The sequence below is a fragment of the Lasioglossum baleicum genome, chromosome 9, assembly GCF_051020765.1.
Source record: "Lasioglossum baleicum chromosome 9, iyLasBale1, whole genome shotgun sequence".
In the NCBI taxonomy this organism is placed as follows: Eukaryota; Metazoa; Arthropoda; class Insecta; order Hymenoptera; family Halictidae; genus Lasioglossum; species Lasioglossum baleicum.
In genome coordinates, this window is record NC_134937.1 from 9,683,178 (window position 1) to 9,705,925 (window position 22,748).

At 35.3% G+C, this 22,748-nt stretch overlaps 7 protein-coding genes across 14 annotated transcripts in view; 4 read left to right on the top strand and 3 right to left on the bottom strand.

The window, feature by feature from the left end:
- Acxd (Adenylyl cyclase X D) overlaps window positions 1–3,540 on the top strand; it is a 32,976-nt gene extending 29,436 nt beyond the window's left edge. For all 5 annotated transcript variants that reach the window (XM_076431102.1, XM_076431106.1, XM_076431105.1 and 2 more), the window contains 4 exons: window positions 10–219; window positions 299–476; window positions 547–682; window positions 971–3,540. In XM_076431102.1, coding sequence (XP_076287217.1) covers window positions 10–219; window positions 299–476; window positions 547–682; window positions 971–1,135 — 689 coding nt within the window. In that variant the 3' untranslated portion in view covers window positions 1,136–3,540. The remainder of the gene's footprint in view (window positions 1–9; window positions 220–298; window positions 477–546; window positions 683–970) is intronic.
- Window positions 3,541–4,064: 524 nt separating this feature from the next.
- Syx7 (syntaxin 7) lies at window positions 4,065–7,321 on the top strand. Of its 2 annotated transcripts, none has more exons than XM_076431125.1 (6): window positions 4,065–4,359; window positions 4,487–4,773; window positions 4,846–4,915; window positions 5,076–5,250; window positions 5,469–5,681; window positions 5,744–7,321. In XM_076431125.1, exons 2-6 carry the CDS (start codon window positions 4,665–4,667, stop codon window positions 5,990–5,992), a joined length of 816 nt encoding a protein of 271 aa, XP_076287240.1. In that variant the 5' UTR covers window positions 4,065–4,359; window positions 4,487–4,664; the 3' UTR covers window positions 5,993–7,321. The 2 variants fall into 2 exon arrangements, with proteins under 2 accessions (XP_076287240.1, XP_076287241.1); XM_076431126.1 differs by having other exon boundaries at window positions 4,312–4,470; window positions 4,614–4,773.
- A 234-nt stretch (window positions 7,322–7,555) lies between these two features.
- Window positions 7,556–8,631, top strand: LOC143212380 (uncharacterized protein CG1161). Its single transcript, XM_076431127.1, has 5 exons — window positions 7,556–7,696; window positions 7,771–7,889; window positions 7,977–8,091; window positions 8,150–8,290; window positions 8,409–8,631. Exons 1-5 carry the CDS (start codon window positions 7,637–7,639, stop codon window positions 8,556–8,558), a joined length of 585 nt encoding a protein of 194 aa, XP_076287242.1. The 5' UTR covers window positions 7,556–7,636; the 3' UTR covers window positions 8,559–8,631.
- A 402-nt stretch (window positions 8,632–9,033) lies between these two features.
- Window positions 9,034–10,353, bottom strand: LOC143212377 (ADP/ATP translocase 2-like). Of its 2 annotated transcripts, XM_076431123.1 has the most exons (4): window positions 10,067–10,353; window positions 9,724–9,982; window positions 9,434–9,665; window positions 9,034–9,372 (listed from the first exon to the last, which is right to left on the bottom strand). In XM_076431123.1, exons 1-4 carry the CDS (start codon window positions 10,218–10,220, stop codon window positions 9,073–9,075), a joined length of 945 nt encoding a protein of 314 aa, XP_076287238.1. In that variant the 5' UTR covers window positions 10,221–10,353; the 3' UTR covers window positions 9,034–9,072. The 2 variants fall into 2 exon arrangements, with proteins under 2 accessions (XP_076287238.1, XP_076287237.1); XM_076431122.1 differs by having other exon boundaries at window positions 9,724–10,353.
- A 145-nt stretch (window positions 10,354–10,498) lies between these two features.
- Window positions 10,499–15,093, bottom strand: LOC143212376 (flotillin-1). Its single transcript, XM_076431120.1, has 10 exons — window positions 14,904–15,093; window positions 14,474–14,549; window positions 13,914–14,004; window positions 13,679–13,822; window positions 13,465–13,584; window positions 12,579–12,794; window positions 12,310–12,497; window positions 11,813–12,023; window positions 11,572–11,736; window positions 10,499–11,495 (listed from the first exon to the last, which is right to left on the bottom strand). The coding sequence occupies exons 1-10, from the start codon at window positions 14,953–14,955 to the stop codon at window positions 11,478–11,480; spliced, it is 1,281 nt and encodes a 426-aa protein (XP_076287235.1). The 5' UTR covers window positions 14,956–15,093; the 3' UTR covers window positions 10,499–11,477.
- Window positions 15,094–15,404: 311 nt separating this feature from the next.
- Window positions 15,405–16,954, bottom strand: LOC143212378 (splicing factor C9orf78). The gene is made up of 7 exons (XM_076431124.1): window positions 16,806–16,954; window positions 16,597–16,718; window positions 16,422–16,530; window positions 16,199–16,344; window positions 15,890–16,108; window positions 15,679–15,812; window positions 15,405–15,606 (listed from the first exon to the last, which is right to left on the bottom strand). Exons 2-7 carry the CDS (start codon window positions 16,716–16,718, stop codon window positions 15,440–15,442), a joined length of 897 nt encoding a protein of 298 aa, XP_076287239.1. The 5' UTR covers window positions 16,806–16,954; the 3' UTR covers window positions 15,405–15,439.
- Window positions 16,955–17,231: 277 nt separating this feature from the next.
- LOC143212374 (uncharacterized) lies at window positions 17,232–22,716 on the top strand. 2 transcript variants are annotated; one of them, XM_076431117.1, is made up of 5 exons: window positions 17,232–18,545; window positions 19,299–19,525; window positions 19,603–19,797; window positions 19,944–20,219; window positions 20,295–22,716. In XM_076431117.1, exons 1-5 carry the CDS (start codon window positions 18,398–18,400, stop codon window positions 20,952–20,954), a joined length of 1,506 nt encoding a protein of 501 aa, XP_076287232.1. In that variant the 5' UTR covers window positions 17,232–18,397; the 3' UTR covers window positions 20,955–22,716. The 2 variants fall into 2 exon arrangements, with proteins under 2 accessions (XP_076287232.1, XP_076287233.1); XM_076431118.1 differs by having other exon boundaries at window positions 18,390–18,545; window positions 19,302–19,525.
- Window positions 22,717–22,748: the final 32 nt, after the last annotated feature.

A 22,748-nucleotide genomic window follows, 5' to 3' on the forward strand; every position in this document is an offset into this window, starting at 1 on the left:
TCTTCGCAGCGGAATTCTACTTGAACATGAACAGAAGCGAAGAGAACGAACCATACCATGAAGCTCATAATAACGTAGCGGTCATGTTCGCTTCGCTAACGGACGTCAGCATCGACGAGAGTAACATTCTGGAGGCCCTGAACGCGATCATTTGTGAATTTGATAAATTATTGTTCCAATCGCCATTCGTTTGTCAAATTGAAAAGATCAAGATTGCTGGTAAGAAATAATGCAAACATTCTCACGGTTAAACATAGAGATAATACACGTGATAATGCGTTACACTGTAATCCGTCAGGTACCACGTACATGGCAGCGTGCGGATTGGAAGCCGGTCGACGCGATTCGATGCACAGTACAGAAAGCGAAGAGGTGTGTAGTGACAATGTAGTGAAAGTGATGGCTGAATTTGCGGCTGAGATGATAGCAGTCCTCGACAAGCTGAATGCTAAGCTGTTTTATACGAAGCCTTACAGGTACCGCTCTACGTTTACACATAACTCAATTCTAAAAACAAACGGACCTACAGAGATCGTGTTTCTTTAGATTGAGAATTGGTATATCCCATGGAGAGGTTACGGCAGGCGTAGTGGGTGCTCAAAAACCGTTGTACGACATTTGGGGAGACGCTGTGAACATGGCATCAAGAATGGACACGACAGGCCTCCCGGGCAAGATACAAGTTCGTTCGATTCAGAACTAGTTATTACAATAGCTTCCCGCTTTACACGATAATTAAATGAGTGTCTATAAAGAAATAAGCGAACGTTACGCTCCAAGCAATTAATTGCTCGTTGTAGCAATTAAAACAGTTTGCCTTAATGCAGCCTGAAATAACCGTGTTCTTCCACTTCAATTAAAAATTAAAATTATGAAAATTCTTAAGATACATCCTTCTTCTAGACACCCATTCAGTTATTTATCGTATAACCAAAGTGTCCGCGTTAAAAGAAAGATCGTCTTTGTACAGGTGACGGCGGACACCGCTGCGGTCCTCGAGCAACAGGGCGTCAAGTGTCATCTTCGAGGAGAGACATACGTAAAACCAAAAGGCTTCGTAACGACATACTTCGTGGGCCTCGATGAGAAGCGGAAGCTCCTACGAACTGACTCTGTTGAGGAGACCAGCCTATGATTCGATCACTGAACAGGTCCATTTGTCTCGGTCGTGGTAACTACGGTGGCCTGACGAATCATGTGAAAAGTGAGATACATATTAGGTGTTTAAGTGAACACAGAGGGACGGTAGATAAACCAAAGAAAATCTGAGAGACCAAAGAACGTGGCGAGAAATACAGTTGATAGCTGTAATTCTATGTGGAATATACCTCAAAGCTTACTCAAGTGGTCGTCGAGTTTCCAATTGATGCGTACATCCGAACTCGATCACCCAACAAAATTTTAATAGCGTCTTTTTACATGGAAACTGAAAATGATTTTATACAATGCTGTGATTTTTCGGGCGCTACACGCTGCGCGTCAAAGGAATCCTCCGACAAGGTTTACGAATGTGTACGAGATACCATTCTTCATGGAATTGTGCTCCTAAGTAAAAAGCCGATATTACAATTACTGGATATCACACGTTAGTTAATTGATTAGAACGGTTGTAATGTACATAAAGCAAGCGAGCGTGTTTGTAAACGATGACACTTGGAAAAACGCTACTCTGAACGATGCACAATCCAGTTGAAAGTATGACGTAACAATCAGTGATAAAAAAAAACATCTGCGTGGGCGGCAGTGATTTTCGATGTGAAGATAGGAGAAAAAAATTAGTCGATGTCTAGACATCAAATCTGCGCAAGTACTCGGAAAATGATGCGATCCGGTACATGGAACTGAATTTCAACTATTTCAGTATTTTTTGAAAATGTGGCCAGTATAATGGAGTATTCGAATGTTTCGAGTGAAACATTCTTGTGTGTACTTACATCTGTCTTTTTTTTTTACTATTTATATATTGTTGAGAATTTTGCTCCAACTTAAAGCAACTATATTTTCGAGCATTCCGTGACAATTTGGAGTATCATTTCGAGCATACAGTTCCGATAGAAAGTACTTAATTCGAATTTGAATACTCGAATATACGAGTTGAAATTTATACACTCGAATTCAATTAATTGATCAACGTTAAACTGGAAATTCAATCGGCTAATTCCTTTTCTCCCTCCCTCTTTCTTTCGCTATTTCTCTCTCTCTCTCTCTCTCTCTCTCTATCTGTTTCTCTCCCTCTCTCTCTCGCTTTCTCTCTTTTTCGCTCGCGTGTGTAATTTTCTGTAGACCAGAATTCGATGCATAGTAATTCGAGAGATAATCAAAACGAATACGATACTTTATTTATATCGGTGCATGCGAATGATAATGATGTTTTTCAACTGTATGTTAAATGTATGTATGTACAATGTACCATGTTCGGTAAAGAAATGGTAGCTAGTTCAAAATATTTATTAATGTAAAAACTCCCGCGGTATCATGACAGTAGGCGAACGTTTTGAAAATCGAATACACTCCCGTCCGTAAATCACCGGACGCTTACTTATCTTCAACACAATGGTAAAATTCCAGCTTAATTTGATTAGATATAGCTACGATTAGATACGATAAATAATTATGGACAGCTCTAGAAGCCAAATTTGGAAACAATTACCCCACTTAAACTTTAAAAATTAGAATATATAAGAATAATGATTAAAATATTGTGGATATTTTGGTCAGATTTGGTTTACATGTTCTTCACATTCGAAAAAATTAGTAAGTACCATTTATATTTAAAAAATCGTCTGCATTCAAATTTGAACGAGTGTCCGGTGATTTATGGACGGGAGTATGGTTGCGAAATCTTAATTATTATACAGGTGCTGGTAGACTTCAAGCATAGTCTTGAGAAATCTGGATTACTTTAATCATTTTTTCATTAATTTGAATCATAACGATGTTCTTTTCTATCGCGTAGTTTTCACAATATATTTCTTCGGATACGCGAGAACGTTCTATTTTTCAAATTGAAACATTCAACACGATCATAACCCGCGAAATTCAAACTGTTCAAATCACTCTTTCCGTAGTCAGCGCATTTTGAAATACAATATACACAGCAGTCGACATCATTATATATTTTCATTGTTCAATTTTCAAGAATAACACAACAATTTTTTATTCTAATAATAATCAATAGTTTCTTTAAAGAATTAACTTTCTTCGTATATAGTGCAATTTAGATATCATATGCGTTTCGTAAGCAAAGTTCCCCCCCCGCTGGTAAATGAATATTTCTTTATTATTTTTCTATCATTATCAGCGTGTGTGGAGCGTTCATTTTTCCGTGTAAATACTTTTTGTACATATATTTTTTAACTATTAGACGTAAACGACCAATGTGATTTCTCCGACGATTTGAATAAAGTATTTATTACTACATGCATAGGACACAATTGTAATTTCTAAGCAAACAAACAAACCTGTGGAAGAGCCTTGTAAAACAGTTTCCGATGAAACACGTATTTCTTCGGTCGAATAAAACAATCTTGCGACGCCGAATTTTATTGTTTCTCTCAATTCACCCCCGTTTTAACAATAATGCATTCACACTTAATTTTCTAAAAATCAATTTTTATCCAATAGAAGAGCTACTTCAATGCAAAGTAATAATATTCGCTAGTGTGAACGGTACCCCTTTATTTGTTTACGCTTGAAACACTAAATTGAATGTTTCTAGACTGCATGCGAGTAATTAAAAGTTAAACGATAACATCGACGAATACATTCGAAAATACATATATATAATTATACTTTCAACGTTGCGTGCAATTTAACAGGACGGAGATTTCATTATACAGAATGCCGCGACGTAGCAACACGAGTAATTAGAGGTATTTTTAGCGGAACAGTAAAGAATTGAAGAAAAATTTCCCAGCACTGGGCGATATTCAATAATCGCGTGCATGCGTGCAGTATACAAGTTCATGGTTCTCTCATTATATCAAGCACTTGGAATTTTGTTTTCGAATTCTTGTGCGAATGGCAGCGCGGACAGTTTCACATGCGTAGTGGCCCCATTTTTTCCACAGTGAAACAGTTTGTCTATCCCGATGTCACCGTTCGCGTAGAATTACGTACAGGCCGTGACGAACTGTGACGGCTATATTCATTCAAGACCTATCTAACACGTTATCGATTTACGCGAAGTTTTAGTGCTTCGCATAGTGAACTTGGTATACATTTTTAGGCGTGACATCGAGGTCGATGTATAATCATCTTTTACAAGAAAAATTGATATTCATCAACGATAACCGTATGAGTCATCGCGTAAAACAATCGTCCCACTGCCCATTCCATTGACAGGAGCGTGACAACAAGGTATACACACACAGATATCAATTCTTTAGTGTTTCACTTATCATCGTGTTACGTTGCTGTGGATCTTTCGGCGTGCTGATAAGAATTCCTCGTGTCGATACGATCAAACAAGTACGTTTCGTTCCAGTTCTATCTGTCAAACGTTCTATCTTCGAGGTTTCGAATCCGTGAAAGTGACTTCTATCGAAGTGGATCATTGCAATGTGTTAACCAGCGGTAAAATAACCTCTAATAAAGAGATCTGTTTCATACAGTGAAGATTAATTGAACAGTTACGATCCAGCTTCAGTAAACAATCAGTCAATATGGATATTGGCTTCTCATCGTACCACAATGGTGGTCCTGCCAGGGAGCAAGACTTCGGCAGGTTGTCTCAAACAATTAGCACGTCGATTTTGAAGATATCTCAAAATGGTATGTACCTAATTCCATTGTTCTTCTCATTGATGTATGTACACAATGTTTATCTGGGTTATGTTTTGACAGTGTCTTCGATGCAGAAGATGGTCATTCAACTGGGAGGTTCGACAGACTCCCAGGAACTTCGAAATCAGCTGTAAGTACTAGAATATGTGTGAGTTCAACTATCATTTTAGAAGTTTAGAACGCTATTCGGATGAAATAGGGTTCTGATTAAAACCTTAGATCAATGTACTTCTAAATAAATGTATTTTAGAATTTGTGTAACAAGGTTTATATGTAAGAATTCTTTCCAGGCATCAAATACAACACTACACGCAGCAGCTGGCAAAAGATACCAGCGTGCTCCTTCGAGATTTGGCTATGTTAGCTAACAATTCAGGATCGACTAGTCCTGGAGAACAGAGACAGCGCAAAATGCAAAGAGAGCGACTCCAAGAGGAATTTACAAGTGCATTAAATTCTTTCCAAGTAAGCATATGTTTCTTTCACGTCGCAACAACGAGTAGGTGTAATTTAAAATAGTGTACACATTAGAAGAATTTAAGAATATTGCTAAACATATTAAGAAAGAAAATCTATTTGACTCCAGTTTGTTGCAATTCAGGAAGAAAATTTAATTATATTATTTAGAGGACCATCTATGTATATGCTTGGTGAAAACAATTTATCTGTATATAACATTTCAGGCAGTGCAGAAACTTGCGGCTTCTAAGGAGAAGGAAATGGTTAGAAGGGCCAAAGCGAGTGCTGGTCTTCCACCATACGGAGAGAAGAAACAGGAAACATTGATAGAATTACAGGACAGTAGAACTCAAAAACAAATGCAACAGCAGCAGATGAAAGAGGAACAGAATCTGCGAATGTTAGAGGAACAAGAAGCAAGCATACGACAGTTGGAGGTAGGTTCTAGTAATATATTGTATATAATATAATAATCTAATAATATTTACTATTTTCACAGAATAATATCAGCGATATTAATAAAATCTTCCAAGATCTCGGCACTATAGTCTACGATCAAGGAGAAGCAATCGATTCCATAGAAGCTTCGGTTGAAAGGACGGTAGTATCTGTCACCGAAGCTACGTCGCATGTAAGGCAAGCAAGCATGTATCAGAATAAACTCCGCAAGAAAAAATGTATACTCGTTGTTGTTGGAGCAGTTGTACTCTCTATATTAATCGGAATCATAGTTTGGCAGAGTTCTTAAATTTATTCGAATCACAAATGATAAACTCATGGCGGTAGTTGATGTTACTGGCGTAGCTGCATCATAACTGCAAAGTACCATGCATTCGTGTACTTTGAGAAACGAGGCCCCTGATTTATTTTCAATTGCTTTAAAACAGTCCGGGACAAAGCATAGTACTATCAAGGAGAATGAACGCAAAGAACCTTGCATCGTTCTGTATCTTACTGATAACATTCTTGTAATTGTGATAATAAATGGTGCAAGATCTATTTTGCAAATGACGTGTACAATGGCAAGTCTGAGAGTGACTGCCCTGTCCATTTATACGTTTCATTACTCGTTGCATAATACTAGCTCATAAATAAACATATAAAAATATATGCATACACACACATAGATCTATCGATGGTATATATTGCTGTAATTAATATTCCATATTATTTTAAGAGTTTACTCAGAAAGTAAGGAGATTCATTTGAAATATTGCCTGTGTACACTTCGAGATGAGAGTTTTACGTGATATGTATGAGTCTGTATGATGTGAGTGTGTTGGTATAATCATTATATAGTATGTAAGCGCGTTCCGAACGTCCTAAAGTGTTACTAATTCTATTGAGATGAACAATTAATAAGTGTATATCGTACAGCAGAGAATATGGATGAAGTAAATTTATTTATTATATTTAAGAATGTTGATTTATTTTAATCAAAATGTAATAAACTATACATATAATACAAAGTTCATTATATGAAATTTGGAAAGGAAATGTCTATTGTATGATTTATATTCAATATCTCAACATTTATTAAACTGTCTAAACACACGTTCGCTTTTAGTGTTTACTCTACAACAACGTATATTATAAATCCAGACGTTCCTTAACTATAAGTCATATTTTCGCGAATCTATCTACACATTGCTAATTGCATGTTAAGGGGGTAGACTCGTTTCCAGGATTACAAAAGCGCTAGATAAGAGATCAATCTAGGCCGCAGTCGCCCCTTTCCTATTTTTGCGTATGCAGCTATTTTCATAAAACTACGACAGCTACATGAGCCGAATGTTGTAAATTACGCCTCGTAAACTTAAAAATAGAACTTTTGAGGGCGATTGCGACCTAGATTGATCTTTTATCTAGCGCTTTTGACTATTGAAAACCCCTATCTTTGCATTATTAATCCTGGAAACGATACTGCCCCCTTAACTGCAAACAGCTCCAATTAAGAATTTGTATATTTTCTATCGAGACATTCCATTTTTCTGATTGAAGTAACATATTTGATTTCTTGTAAATAATATCTAATAAAATATGCAAATGACAAAGATGTATGTGTTGAAGTAAAAATAAAAATATCATATTCGAAAACGAAAAATGAGCTAGAGAAATTAGGAAATTCAAACAGATACGCGCGTTGTCTCGTATCGAGATATGTACTGCGACTTATCGATCGGACAAAAATTAATCGCGGGACGTGCCACCTGTGAGAGATACCTGCAGTTATCTTTCTACTCGTTTGTATCATTTGACAGCTCTTAGAAAAAGTGTTAGATAAAAATGGTGTTGGTGTAAGTTTTTTTTCTTCGCAGATAGGTGCTGGATAATCGCAAAGATCTGAATAAAAGAAAGAAGACACGTGTTAGATGTGACGCCTAACGACATAATGTTGAAACACATATTTCTTGTAACAGTAATCATACTGACATGTTTATCACAGTCCGAGGTTAGAATGTGATTTTACGAGTTGAATGAAATTTAATTATAACAGCTTATGATAATATATGTGAACGATTTCAGGCACAATACGACGATAAACGATGTAAATGCATTTGTCCTAGCCTAGCCTCTATGGTGAATGCAACGCAATTATCATTAGAACGGCAGACCTACATTACAAATGTTCCACCTTCTCAATGGTAATTAAAATTCCGTTCGCTTCATTATAGAACCTAATGACACATCTGTTACACGCGTAGAATAAATATATACATTTTAATCCACAGTAACTGCGAAGGTGTTGTATTAGCGAAAGCAGGCGATCAATTAAAAGGCAAAGAGGAAATATATTGTTCACGATGCGACTGCAAATATGAAAATAGAAATACCACCATCATCAAAGTAAGTTCTTTATTCTTTTTAATAAACGAATTTGTAAAATAATCATTTCTGTTCACAGATAGTAGTAATACTCGTTATTTGGGTCATATCTCTTTTAGTCATCTATATGTTGTTCTTAATTTGTTTGGACCCATTACTGAACAAACGAATCCATAAAACATCCGCGAATATCGGCTACCATGAACACAACAATGAAGATGTAAGTTGTGACTTTTTATATATTGGTTTGGCGAGAAAGTAATTTCGATATTTTAAAGTGAAATAAATTCTATTATTTACAAATTTCATTTTTCTAACGTATAAATTATTCTAAACAGGATGACACATCGATAACTCCAGGAACGTCTCACCCTATGGGTGAAAGAGGTAATGTTTTAAATCGTGTCGGGCATCAACAAGATAAATGGAAACGCCAAGTACGTGAACAAAGGCGTAATATTTACGATCGACATACTATGCTTAATTAAGCTGTACGGTTCTCTAATTCCAGAAAGAGAATTAGATATATGATACCTAAGAATATAAAAGTTGTGACATTTACTTGAAGGCATTTGTAATTTTGTATAGAATCGTTTCTTTTTTCTTTTTCGATTTCTTATGCCCTCAATTTGCACGAATGCGAATCAACTTATCAGTAAACGCGATCAAATTCGGTCTTCGTCGATGTGTGAATATATTGCATTGAGTATATAGAGATATTTAGTACTTTTAAGATTCATTTTATCTAGTGCACGAAAGAATAAAGTATTAAAAATGTATTATTTTTATTGGTAAGTGTATATACATTTCTGATGAGATATTCGCTTAGAAATAAATTGGAATATTTTATGGGATATTTTATTTGACACAGTGACAGGAAGAACGTATTCTGTACTTAATATACCAATACTAATCTAGATTTTGTTTATGTGAAAGTTAATATTTATTTCAATTTCATACGTCTATAAACCATTTCAATATTGAAGTGAACAATGCGAAGGATCATTTAGGTGCAGAATCTTTTCCACTTTTAGTAGTGTCGCTTCCATACAACGCTTCCTCAAATACATGTTGAAGCGAATCGTATAGCGTTAAAACTATTGCTCCACCAGTACCCCGAAGTATATTTGAAACCGAGCCTTTAAAAAAAGCCCCAACACCTTCAGCCTTAGATACTTTTACCCAGCAATCCAATGTATTTTTATACATCATCTCTGATTTACTAAGACCCGATTGCATCATCATACGTCTTCTAACTGTATCAAAAGGATATGACATAATTCCAGCCACTGTTGTTACTCCCTACAAAAATTCCGTATGTATGAATCCAATTGATCATACAGCGTTCACAAGTACAATTTACCTGTGCAATTAAAAAGTTAATATACAATGGACTGTTCTTTGGATCAGGCAGCATACTTTTAAAGGTGTCATAGAAACCGAAGTATGCTGCTCTATAAATAATAATTCCTTGCACGCTAACGTTGAAGCCACGATATAAACCCATAAAACCGTCTGACTTGAAAATCTTTACCAAACAATCACCCAAACCTTTGAATTCTCTTTTATCCGCTTTTCCAATATCCGCAGCCAATCTGTTAAAGTAAATGTATTATTGCAATGTTTAAAATGAGAAACTTAAAATCAGAATACCTTGTACGAGCGAAGTCGAGTGGATAAACGAACAACAGGGATGTGGCTCCAGCAGCTCCGCCGGATGCTAAATTTCCAGCAAACTGCTTCCAAAATGCGTCTTTTGGTACACCTCCCAAAAACAAAGTTTTAAATTTGTCTTTAAATGCGAAATTCAATGCTTGAGTTGGAAAATATCTTATTACATTAGCTAAATTGCCTCTCCAGAAGCTGAGGACACCGGTTTCTCTGGGTATGCGAACAAACGCATCCATCATACCTAATGTAGAATATATGGAACGATAATTATATAAACTTTTAAAGACGTCCTTCTTAAAGTATAATACACAGACTGTAATCGTACCTTTGTACCTGTCTTCTGGACGTATTTGTTTCGAAGTAGCTTGTACTTGAAGTAATAATTTCACCCTTTCTAAGGGGGCGACTACAGTTTTTGAAACGGCTGCAGACACACCGCCGGCTAAGAAATCTACTAAAAAACCCTTGTACGCGTCCATAGTTCGTGCTATATAATAAATTTTTAGATAACGTTATCTTTGGGAACACTTTGCAGCATACAAATGCGAAATCGTTCCGAATGAAAAATCATGATGTCTCTTTAAAAACAGATTGCTACTTATTTTCCCGTGTAAGGACAGTTCGCACGCGTTGAATCAAATTTGAATGAATCGCGAATAGATCAAGTTTGACACGTGTAAATCACTTCAATTGTTTTCCGTTTTCGTCATATATAATATAAACGATAGGATGGGCGAATTAGTACACAACGAACATATTGATTTTAACATTTAATCGCTTTACATAAAATCGAATCTTTCTTTTATTCATCAAAGCTCTCAAACACAATTCAAGAACCTATGGCTATATCATTGTTGTTTTCGTATAAAGAGTTAGATCACAGTAAATTCTAGCTAAAATCGACGCAAAATATATTAGTGCATCTTTGAGTGTTGGAAGTATGTATATAACTAAAGATTTACGTAAAGATATTGAAATTCCAGGGACTAGACATAGTTACTTAAACATCAAACCACATTCAATGATCGAGTGTCGGATTTCACTTTCATTTCTAAAGCGGACATACCCATTAATTATATCAATATAATCGGAAGGTACGCATAGTATAGTTGGAGGAATGTTTCTGCTCTCGGTGGCACAGTTTCTATTATGTATGGACAAAACTGGACCATGTTTGGTCAATAAGATATTCAAAAAGATATATTTTTCATACTTTTTTTAACTATTCTCTTCTAAGTGTATAAAATACTGATTTAAAAAAATCTACTAATCAAAAATAAAATATCTTCATACGAACGTAACATATATCGAGACACAAAAGCTATACATAATCTTTGATTATAAAACAAATATATATACATTCACTGCCTCTGCAACTTAGGTATGTACAGCCATCTATTGCGTTTGATTAAAGTATGAATCTTGTGCGAATGTATACGGAATCTGTAATCTATTTTCGAAACTGTATACCAATTCGAATTTATACTCACAGAGTTACAATACAATTCATTCAAAATTGGCACAAATCGAAATCGATAGAAATACGTTCAAGTAAATGGCAGTGAAAGTACCGAATTCGTTATCCAACGAAACGACATTAAGTTGAAACTAACAAAGCTAATATGCAACAGCATATACAAAATAAATGTATGTATCAAAGACTCATTGAATATTTTTCGTACAAGTACGAATGTGGTCAGGAAGTATTTAAAAGTTTTTTTTTTAATAGACCGTGCTTACGCAGCATGGATAGACTGAAATTGAAATAAAAAGTTATAAGTACATTTGTTTTCTGTCAATGCAATAAATAAGTATCAAATGAAATCATACCTTTGCGATATCCACGCCTGTTAAATTTTTAACTATGTCTGGTACACGCGTCACAATGTTAAAGACTTCTTCCGTCAGTTTCTCTGCTCCGACGGTTCCATTGCCACTAGAAACCATCGTTATTTTCTTTGCTTGTGATAAAGGTGCTGCGACTTCAGCAGCAACCTGTAAAATTAATCGTGTAATGTATATTTTTAAGTTTATATTTTAATATATATTTAAAGTTGGACATGATAATTGCCTTTGGAAGAGTATCGAGCATCATATCTATCATAGCAGCGCTCTTGTATTCGTTCCAAGCTGCAGCCTTCATCGTCATTTGTTCCGCTTCAGCCTTAGCCTTCGCATCAATGGCAAAAGCTTCTGCATCGCCTCGAATTTTTATGGCTTCAGCTTCCGCCTCAGCTTCCATGATCAACCGTAGTTTATTAGCTTCGGCCAGTTTTTCCAATCTATAAACGTATGCTTGTTAATGATTACCTTTTTCTAAAAAGACCTATGTTTTTAGATTTCAACATGGTTCAAGATTGTACGTCTTCTACTTTACAGATATGAACTACAGTAATCCCGCGATCTAAGCGCGACGGAGCTTCCCGATCTAAGCCTGTTCGCCTAAATGTTCGCGTAAATATAGTTGGTATCATTTTTATTAGAACAATGCCACGAATATGTTGCTCAAAGTCTCGCTCAATGTTTTATTGATAAAACACTGTATGAACTACTAGGAACATAGAACACCTGTATTTCTCCGCGTCAGCTGGACGTTTGACGGTAGCATCCAATTCTCTTTCGCGTCTCAACATTTCTTGCTCCTGTACAGAAATTTCCTGTGCACGTTCTACCACCTGCACTTGCATCTGCTCTTCCATGATTCTCTGTTTCGTTTTCGCAGCTTGCAATTCGAACGCCATTTCTGCTTCTGCTTTCTAAAGGTGGTTACATCATATTTTAATAGACAAAATTGAACAGATCCGTTAACTAAAGACAGACATTTATATAAAACACACTTTCGTTTGGACTTCGACATCGTAAGCGGCTTTTTTCAATTCAAAATCTCGTTGCGCTTTCGCAATATCGGTGTCGTTAAGGAAACGCGCGGCCATCCGCTGCTCTTCAGCAATGGCCTCGCGAATTTGAGCGTCCCTGCGAGCTTCTGCTTCTCCGATTCTCGCGTCACGTTTCACCTCGGCTGTTCGCGCCATTCCAAGGGCTTTTAGATAACCCTATAAACAATTGAGAAATATTAAATGCAAAACGACAAATATCATTTATGCTATTTTACCATTAAGAATTTTTGAACGACAACACTGATGTCAGCATATAATTTGAATACAGCCCGAATTAAACACAAAGGCCGCATACAGCGAAAGATGCCACATATATGTAAACGACACACATTTGCAAATGTGTATACAGTAAATTTGTGTGCTACCGTTAAAGCAAGCACTTGAAATATCATCTTCTAAGTCCCTTATCATTTTAAGTATTAACAATATTCGCTAACATTGTCCAAACAGCAGTGCATTGGCATTACATGTAGTGATAAAACATAATTTGAACGCACCTTTGCCCCCTGCAAGTAGCAAAACAAAAATGTATTCAATATTTACTACATATAAAATTAAACTACATTAACTGATATTAATTAAAGGTCTCTTATATTTTTTTACGACCAGTTAAAGGGGGACTTTCAGTATAATATGTAAACCATTTGATATTGGACACAGTTTAGAGAGATATGTATATATATATATATATATACATATATATATATATACATATATATATTCTAGGATTTGAATCTTATAATATTGTTTTCGTACAAAATTCTTCTTATCATTTGTTCCGCATAATATATATTAATAGTTTCGAGGGGAATAGGTGTATACTTACTTCTTCGTCTCGAATATCTTTTAATGTGTAGGACACAACAGTAATTCCCATATTGACTAGATCGCTGCTGGCTACTTCAAACACTTCTTTGCTGAATTTTTTACGGTCTTTGTATATTTCCTACGATAGAAGCGCAAGTAGATGGAACCAGATCAGTATATACTCTCTTGTAAAGAAGAATAATCAAAATATCACAACATTATAATCACTATACCTCTACAGTCATGCTTCCCATAATCGCTCTTTGATGTCCTTCTAATGTAACAAGCGCAATATTGTGAATTTCTTCTTCGGATTTTCCTAAAAACTGTTCGCACGCAGTGGAAAGCATTTCTTCGTTTTGTCCTTGTATCTTGACCTTTCAACAGATTTATAAATATTATCATTTTATTTAAAGATTATCCAAATCAAACCAGATTATTCTTTTAGAAGTTGCTTTCATTTGTTACCTGCGCTATTCCTGTCACAGATATCGGTACGCCTTGACACGTATATACCGTTGGACTTTCGACTTGTAATGTCATGGTATTCAATGAAATTCTACGAGAAAAATATGACGGTTAGATGAAATTATTTTATAACAATCGTTATAGACTGCAGATCTTTGTGCAAAATAAAAATGTTCTGTGGGACGCAGGAATAAAATAAAAATTGATTTCATCCCTTAAAGACTTCTTTACATTAAAAACAACGTTACAGTACTCTGAAATTTTTCTAATCTTTTCATAAATGCATAAAGATCCGCAGTCTGGTTATGTATTGGGTTGGAACACAAAGTTTGTAACATTTGTAAATGAAAATTGAAAGCTAACATTCAGATATTTATTCATAGATTTATTCATTAACATATTTTCCATTCTGTTCTATTACATCTTGCCATTTTCGAGGTAACTTCTCGTGTTATTGAATAAACATATGAATAAACACGCTACGAACTTTCTTTCCAACCCAATATCTCTGTAAAGAAAGAAAGAAAAAGTTCAGTGGTAAATTAATATATTACACTAACTTTTGCACTTGTTGAACGATAGGCCAGACAAACACCCGGCCACCAGGTACCAAAAGTGGTTTGCTGTAGCAGCATCCTTAAATAGACGAGTCGGAAATAAGTTGGAAATGATTGAAGAAAAACTGAACATAATAGAATCATAAATTATATCATGCATTTTTGCGTCGGCATTTCATGCTTACATTTAACAAATAAGAGTTTAATAATACAAACAAACAAAAAATAGCGTAAAAGAATATAATTCGTCGATAATAATGCGAAACCGATCGAACGTAATCGATGATATAACATGCAATTAGCTTGTCCTCGTATTTCTGGTCTAAATAGTACAAATCAATTAATTGATACGGCACTCCTCTCATGTCGGTTCATTCAAAGCGTGTGCGAAGCGAAATAGTTCATTAGGTGAATCATGTTTATACATAATTACCTGAGACTACGAGGGCCTCGTTCGGGCCGCAAGTAACGAATCCACAACTCATTGTCGCAGATATAAAGGAAAACAAACGTTGCCGTAAGTTTAAAGGGATCAAATTCTAGCGTAATTCCCCGATACTCAATTGACGTCGCTGTGTCGTTACGATGTCGTCATTCTACGCGCTAGTATTCAAGCTTATGCCGAGTTTACAACGTCCTGCGATGAAATCGTGTTACCGCAAAATCGTCCCCACCCTCTCGCCAATTCTGATCGCAAGCGCCGCGCTAAGTAAATTGAGAATTCCCTCTTACATTATCACATTCTGATCCATAAAAGTACAGAACATTCTGTCGATGATAAAAATAATATGTATTTCAAGAATTTGAAACGAGATGGAGTTCATGAAATTTCAGCCAATTGCTCAAGTAGAGAATTTTAGACTTATATTTACACATGTAATATTATTATTAGATTATCCGTCGACTTATTTCCTACATGTATATGTATAATACATTGTTTTATTTTACAATTTTATTTTACAAATTACTTTAGAATCTTCGAAATTGTTTCTTAAATCTTTCGTAGTGATAGTCATCAGTTGCTTTCTCTCCATTATCCTTTCGTTTTCCCTTGGTGTCGTCTCTAGGCGCCGCTACTTTCTTTTTATCGTCGGGATCCTGTTTTGATTTTTGAAAATCTGGATCTTCTATATTAACTAAAATATATAAAGTGTATCATGATTTTGTTATGCTTCCATTCATCTGTGAAATAAAAATAAATAGCATACATCTATTGTGTTGTACAAAGTTCACAGCCATATTTGTTGGCACAAATTGAGAAGGACCGTCCTTCTTTCTGTGCCTGTCCCAAAGTAACTTCAATTTAGCTTCTTCTGTAGCTTCGATATTGCGTATTTTTGCTCTAAAGAATGTGAATAATTGTTACACAAAATTATACAGCTTATCAGAGTAAGAGGATACATAAAAAGAAAGTCATACTCTATTCCAAGATCTACTTCTGGAATTCCAGACAACATTTGATTCGAAAGCATCTCTTCGCTCCTATGTGCCGAACTTTGCCTCAAATGTTCAGGTACAGCTTGCAGTGCTGCTTCCTCCGGAGAACAGTAAGATCCTTTCTCATTGTTATGTCCGTTCTCTGTCTTGCCTTCATTTTTACTCTTTCTCTTTGTCAATTCTTCTTCTATATATTTTACCCTGTGAGTATACAAAAATATATTAGTATTATAAAGTATATTAGTTTGAAACCGTTTCAGAATAGATATAAAATAATATTTTTTTACACACATTTCTTCGTCTTCGTCTCGCTTATTGGTCTCTGCATTAAACTGTGTGCCAATTCCTGTTTCGTACGCATCGTTCTGCTTTAATTTTGTATTTTTCAATGCGGTCATGTTTACCATTCCTCCAGATTTTACATTAAAGGGATCCGACTAAAATTCTTCTTATTAGTACATTATTTTAAATATTGTTGAAACTGTATATTTATTAACTTTGCCGCAAAACTCACGGTGATTACGTCGGTTGTTATATTTTCTCCGAGAGCTAGACCAACAACATTTACACCTTTCGGACGTTCCCGTAGCTTCTGTATAATTTTCAAGTCTTCAACTTTTTCTCTAAATAAATATCACACCCAGTGGTTAACATAGTATCTTCCACATATTCAACAGTTTTCTACATACCTGACAGAAATTTCGTCATTTTCATTGTCATCTTCATCCGACGAGACTCGCCTTTTTCGTAATGCTTTCCTCGATTTCTTCTTAAATTCAATTTTAGTTGTACTTTCTTCTGCACTACTCATCTAAACCAGAACGAATAATTTGTAAAATATAACTTTGTATACACCTTTTGGTAGAATGCATTCACTGCACATATATGTATTAAATACCTTTTACCGTAAAGATTCACAACGACTTGTTTTCTTACAATAATACCCACATAACATTAACGTCAATAATTTGTATATAAACAAAATTGTAGGTTACGTTCACTGGTAAGAATGACCCTAGACCATATATACTTATAGACCCGGCTTCAGATGACGGCAAACTGTTCAAGCTAAAGTGTACCTAGAGGGGAAGCTAGAGAATCGTCGCCGTATCTCATTCTGTATAAATATTTACTCGTTCATTTTTACTTTACTGTTATTATTTTAAATATGTCTAACTCATTTTGTGAATTATAATTTGGAAAAAGTTACATTTTAATGTGGATGTTGATTATATGAAATCTGTATTTATATTTCCTCACAGAAATCGATGTCGGTGATTGGTCTACTCCAATACCTCGTCCGTGCTCTGATGACAGAATTCAAAAGCTTCATTGAAGAAGATAGTTGTTCCATCTATTGTTTTTAGGTCGCTGTGATGAACGTGGATCATGATCATGAGTAAAAACAGCAAAAAGGTAATGGCGGCTATTCTTTAGACGATCACCGAAATTATTATGAAAAATTTCGGAAAAATGTAATCAAAGCTTCGTGTTCAACGAGAAGATATTCGAGGTACGTGCTAGCCGATTTCTCGTTGAAATCCACGACGACAATGTTTTTGCTCGACTCGGTACATCCTGAGGGATGCCACATGCAACCACATGTGGATTTAGAATTAACGAACGGTTTATTAGAAAAATATAACTAATCGTGGAATGTAGTTTTACTTATACCTACATACATGCTTTTGACATAACCGATATTGAACGACAATCAAGAAGCACTTGAAATCTATTATAAAATTGATGTTCTGTCATTCGATTTGTGCTGAATTTTTGTAGAATTCACGCGATATAATACATCACGCGAGAAACATATGTATATAAATATTCAATTTGATTTGCTATTTGTATTTGCGATGATTCTATGCTATTTAGTTTCTGTTTATCGTGTAGTTACACATTTTAGTTTCGTTCTAATATATAATTAGGCGAACTATACGAGCTTCGATACGAGGAAACTCGAATTCTTCGTGTGTTTATAAAAATAAGTTTAAGTTTTATACATTTCACATTTCGTAGAACGAGAGATAATATTATTATCCGAGTATTGTTAATCTATTTATGATTAAGTTTAAGTGATCATATTATTCTTTATTTTTCTCATCCGATTTTGTTCGTTGTTTTAATGATTGTTATATTATGATTTAAAATAAATTATTTTTATTTCAAACTGCATTTGTTCGTTTTAATTTACGCATTTATTCCCTTTCATTATGTGTTGCACTGTTGCGCTACGTCTGTTTATAATGAGCTTTCTGCATCTTCTTGGACAATGTCGAATGGGATCTCTCTTAGGTGCGGTGTAAAGGGAGAGGGGTGGTATTGCCTGCAAGAACAGAGATGGCACACAGCATGTGCACACAATGGCAAATAAACAAATGGAGCAATTTTTAGACTCAATGTGTAACGAATGGTGGTTAATAGTGGAGCAATTAGAGAAGATCGTCGGCAGGCAGGAAGGAGTAAGCAATCGAGTGTATTTGAGTAATGAGCGAGACTCGGCATCATCTTCACTCGGTCTCGGACTTATATGCAGCCGACGAGATAGAAGTTCTTCTCTTAGAAGAGATTCGTGACCTGGAACTACCAGCTTCTGCATACTCTAGACCTGAAGATATTCAGGACTTCGAAATTGGTATGACGACAATACATTTCTTGGAACACTTAATACAAACTTAAGGGGGTAGACTCGTTTCCAGGATTGCAAGGGTGTGGGATATGCCTCCTCATTTCTCGATATAGGAAAAATTGGGGTTTTCAGTAGTCAAAAGCGCTACATAAAAGATCAATCTAAGCCACAGTTACCTTCAAAAGTCCTATGTTTACATTTATGCAGCCGAATAATGCAAATTACACCTCGTAAACGTAAATATAGGACTATTGAGGACGATTACAGCCTAGATTCATCTTTTATCTAGCGCTTTTCGCTACTGAAAAACCCCATCTTTGCATTATCGAGAAATGAGAAGGCACATCCTGGAAACGAGACTATCCCTTAACTCTTTGCACTCCGAATTATTTTTCAATTTTATTGCCAACAAGTCCCTACTATTTTAAGTGTTTTATTTGAAATTTACTTCAAAGGACAGTTCCTTGTTTGCTACTTATTTTAAACAATTTTGTTTACTAATTATATTAAACATAGCTCTCGAACTTTGTTGTAATTTATATTTGTAAATTAAATAAATAAAGGAAGAACCAAACACATATAAAAACCCGTTTCATTTACATTTTTCTTTCTCTGATGTTGAGTCACACTCAACAAAGGAGTGCAAAGGGTTAATACAAGATCAGGTTCAGGTTTTTAAAGAAAATGTAAAATTTCGAATGACTAGGACACATTTAAGAAGAGTATGAATATGTACATTTTTCGATATTGTATCAATAGCAGGCAGTCGGTCAGGGGGGCAAATTAGCTCCCAACCTTTGGAACTGGATTCACCAGGGGTTCATTCATGGGATTCGCACGCTAATTATCATGGTTACGGTTACGGTGATTACCATGGCTCTTCCTCGAACGCTTTGGCTTGGCCGAGAGCGAGTCACTTGGTTCTTTATTGTGACATACAGGGACATCTTAAAACAGCTATCGGTGTTGTTAGACTCTTACTGCTTGTATGTAGTTCCTTTATTATTATTTTCCTGTTTTATCGATCTCTAATACATCCATTAATTTTCTAATATTTGAACAGATATCATCCGCAGCATGTCTGGCGACACTGTGCAGTTCTGGCACTGCCAAGGTCAGTTTGTTTATGCTGCCTTTAGTTGGACGGCTGCGTTTCATGATCTTTGTAGCTGTTTTCTGTTTTCTCGTCACTGCATTGCTCCTCTTCCTTGATATTTCACACGTTATCTATGTTTTTCCTCTCAACTGGGCTAAGTTGGTAAGTAGGCAATACTTTGTTCTCTACCTTCTTTTTCTTCCGTTGATGTTAACGTTATATATAATTAAATCTGTCATTTTTTAATATGTATTACCTAGTACCTTTCAATCTTGATTGATATATCTGATAGAATCCACCTCTTATAGAATGCTTGGATATTCACTGGTATAGGCTTATCTTATGCCTCGAGTAGCGCATTACTAGCATTGTCTATATGGGAATATCACAGCGGAGGCTGGGTACCACGACGCACCCGTTCTCAGTTATCGGCTGCAGCAGCACTCGGATTGTCTTGCGCAATCTTAGCGTTCTTACTTTCATGGATACATGGTCGCAGCGAATCTAGCTGTAGGGGTCCAGATAGCCGTAATCATACCCCGACACAACTTTATAAACCTGTTGATAACTCTTCTTCTTCTGGAGTAAGTAATTTCTACATTTTTGTATTATTTTATACACAGCACACAGTTAGGAATAAATCAATATAATCTCTGTAGGTTACTCTTAAAGAACGTAGTCCTAGGAGACCTGATTCATGGAAAACTCAACAATCGAGGAAACAGACTGCAGACAGTGACACGAATATAAATAACGGTCACCACAGCAACGATAATCATTCAAAGTACAAGCAAGGTGCTAGTAGGAAAGATCATTGGGCTTCTGCAAGGCAACATTTCCTACCTTCCGAAGATAATACCGAAGAGATTCAAAGAGACGACGTTGACACAGAAAGGAGAAGAAGGAGGCGAAAAAAAGACGGTGATGCTGGCTCAGCGGCCGATGGAAATTTAATAAATACAAAAACTGATAGTGGTCATGTTGTAGAGGAAAATAAGACTAGACGGGTGCCGCGACAGTTAGCTTTACAATCGGTAGAACAATCTCGACCTTGGCCTAGCGCTGAGCACAGAGGCAGTGGTTCTATGCAAGTTAGAAACAAAAGTTCGCAAGTACCAGTGAACAGTATAGCTGAATTTAGTTCAATGCAAGTGACTCAAAATTTTCACTGGGAGATGGAATGTATGTCCAGTTCCAGCATTGAGAAAGTGGAAATGGCTATGGCTCGCACAGCCATGTGGTCAGAACAATGGCAACCACCACCTGATGACGTTCAACCTTGCTCTAGCAAAACTATCGATCCTTATGGCTTTGCCTAATCGAATTTGGCAATGTATAAATGTACCTTCAAAAATATAGGACTTATTATAGCAGATGACTTTTGGGAACAGTTATATACGACGCAGAAGCTTCCCTTCGAAACAATAGTTTCACTATTCACACGATATTTTCGTTTTATCTTTCGATTAAAGTTGCAGAGAGAAAATGCATTATTATTTCACGAAGAGAACGAATACTGAAACGAATTCTGCTAAATTTAATACGTTAACAATTTTCTATGTAAAATCGCACCGATGTTAACAGTAAGTAATGCACAGTGACCGTGGAAAACTATGTGTCCCTGTTTTTTCATCTTGTGCATAAAACAAATGTAATTTGGTATTAAGTCATCGATTTAGTTACTCCATTGTACTCGACGATAAAGCAAAACGGTCACATCGAAGTTGTTGCTGCCATGAATAATATGCTGCCAAGATGATTCTTTGTCTTTAATTGTTTAGATGTTGACGTTTTGCATCATAAACTGAAAAGAAACTTCTGAATGTTCACATAACAAACGATGTTGTTTCATTCCATTTATATATAAAATGATATATCTATATAAGTTTTAAGACCACTACCATGTATACATTGATACGTTCGTTTACTAATTACTTTTACTGCCAACATATTTTGGTATCGTTAATTAGTAAGCATCAGTTATGTAATTCCGATTAATCTCTTCTAACAAAGAATTATATGGTCATTAAGATGCTACTATTATCGCATAAAGGTGGGCCTGATATGATACATTCATTCGTTATAATTTGAATTACAGTATATAAACGCATTTATGAAAGTATTAATAATATTGAGTTTTAGGCGAATATCGAATTAGATAATTTCAAAGAAAAGATCCGCCTTTATGTTTGTAAAATGTACATATATTATTTTAAACTATTGTATATAACTTAAAAATGATTTGATAGGTAATATAAATAAGCAGCAATGGCATTACATTACATTTTTCAATTCAGATCTTCGATTATTTCTAATCTAATTACTCTTATATAAAACTGTGTCTCCTTACTGATTCACCAAATTGACGAACAAAGTAATTTTTAGTACATACATATCGTGTTAGAGGTACAATTCATCGTGAAAACTATTGGAACATTTACTTTTTGGACCGACTGGTCCATCAAATCCTTTTTAACATAACATTATATATGTATAATGTAAAGAGTCAAAGTGGCATACATCGAGACTTCTATTATTTTTAGTTTATTGTATCACGACCATTTATATATCATTACAACATAAAGAAGTTAACTATTCTTGATTAGGATCATAACGAATTACTTTTCTCTCTTTTGATACGATAATAGAGTGTGTACACACATCAGTCATCTATGGCAATGTTTGGCGTGTGTAATGCATTAGTTCTCTAATTAATGAATTAATTAGTATAAGGGAAAAGTGCGTGTTCATATAGGATCATATAAAAAGATGAATAATAATATATTATAGTAGCTTCGTTGTGCCTAACATTAACAATGTTGTAATATGGTTCACATGGACACAACGAAGAAGTATATAATTGTAATTTTTCTTGTACATTGTATATGCTAGTATTCTGGCAAAAATGTTTGAAAGTGCGAATAGATTTCGTAAAAAAATGTCAAACGGAGAAGTTATACGGTATAAGATATTTAGTTTCGAAATTTAACCAAAATGATGAAAAAAAAAGAAAGAAAAGAATATGTACGGCACTGCCAGATGAAATATATATAACGCTCCTTGAGTGTCCTGTATATTAAATGACTTTATTACTTCTCGATGACTTAGTATTT

What these genes read in the sequence shown, in the direction of transcription:
- Syx7 (XM_076431125.1), top strand. Translation starts at nt 4,665, where the DNA reads ATGGATATTGGCTTCTCATCGTACCACAATGGTGGTCCTGCCAGGGAG. An exon ending in CAGGAACTTCGAAATCAGCT is followed by an intron (nt 4,916 to 5,075) that starts GTAAGTACTAGA and finishes AATTCTTTCCAG; the next exon opens with GCATCAAATACAACACTACA. An exon ending in CAAGCATACGACAGTTGGAG is followed by an intron (nt 5,682 to 5,743) that starts GTAGGTTCTAGT and finishes CTATTTTCACAG; the next exon opens with AATAATATCAGCGATATTAA.
- LOC143212380 (XM_076431127.1), top strand. Translation starts at nt 7,637, where the DNA reads ATGTTGAAACACATATTTCTTGTAACAGTAATCATACTGACATGTTTA. An exon ending in CATGTTTATCACAGTCCGAG is followed by an intron (nt 7,697 to 7,770) that starts GTTAGAATGTGA and finishes GAACGATTTCAG; the next exon opens with GCACAATACGACGATAAACG. An exon ending in GAAATACCACCATCATCAAA is followed by an intron (nt 8,092 to 8,149) that starts GTAAGTTCTTTA and finishes TTCTGTTCACAG; the next exon opens with ATAGTAGTAATACTCGTTAT.
- LOC143212377 (XM_076431122.1), bottom strand. Translation starts at nt 10,220, where the DNA reads ATGGACGCGTACAAGGGTTTTTTAGTAGATTTCTTAGCCGGCGGTGTG. An exon ending in CTCGACTTCGCTCGTACAAG is followed by an intron (nt 9,666 to 9,723) that starts GTATTCTGATTT and finishes TTACTTTAACAG; the next exon opens with ATTGGCTGCGGATATTGGAA. An exon ending in TTAACTTTTTAATTGCACAG is followed by an intron (nt 9,373 to 9,433) that starts GTAAATTGTACT and finishes GAATTTTTGTAG; the next exon opens with GGAGTAACAACAGTGGCTGG.
- LOC143212376 (XM_076431120.1), bottom strand. Translation starts at nt 14,955, where the DNA reads ATGAGTTGTGGATTCGTTACTTGCGGCCCGAACGAGGCCCTCGTAGTC. An exon ending in ATGTCGAAGTCCAAACGAAA is followed by an intron (nt 12,498 to 12,578) that starts GTGTGTTTTATA and finishes AACCACCTTTAG; the next exon opens with AAAGCAGAAGCAGAAATGGC. An exon ending in GCTGACGCGGAGAAATACAG is followed by an intron (nt 12,024 to 12,309) that starts GTGTTCTATGTT and finishes ATACGTTTATAG; the next exon opens with ATTGGAAAAACTGGCCGAAG.
- LOC143212378 (XM_076431124.1), bottom strand. Translation starts at nt 16,718, where the DNA reads ATGAGTAGTGCAGAAGAAAGTACAACTAAAATTGAATTTAAGAAGAAA. An exon ending in TAACAACCGACGTAATCACC is followed by an intron (nt 16,345 to 16,421) that starts GTGAGTTTTGCG and finishes GAAGAATTTTAG; the next exon opens with TCGGATCCCTTTAATGTAAA. An exon ending in CGAGACGAAGACGAAGAAAT is followed by an intron (nt 16,109 to 16,198) that starts GTGTGTAAAAAA and finishes GTATACTCACAG; the next exon opens with GGTAAAATATATAGAAGAAG.
- LOC143212374 (XM_076431117.1), top strand. Translation starts at nt 18,398, where the DNA reads ATGAGCGAGACTCGGCATCATCTTCACTCGGTCTCGGACTTATATGCA. An exon ending in CTCTCAACTGGGCTAAGTTG is followed by an intron (nt 19,798 to 19,943) that starts GTAAGTAGGCAA and finishes CACCTCTTATAG; the next exon opens with AATGCTTGGATATTCACTGG. An exon ending in ATAACTCTTCTTCTTCTGGA is followed by an intron (nt 20,220 to 20,294) that starts GTAAGTAATTTC and finishes TAATCTCTGTAG; the next exon opens with GTTACTCTTAAAGAACGTAG.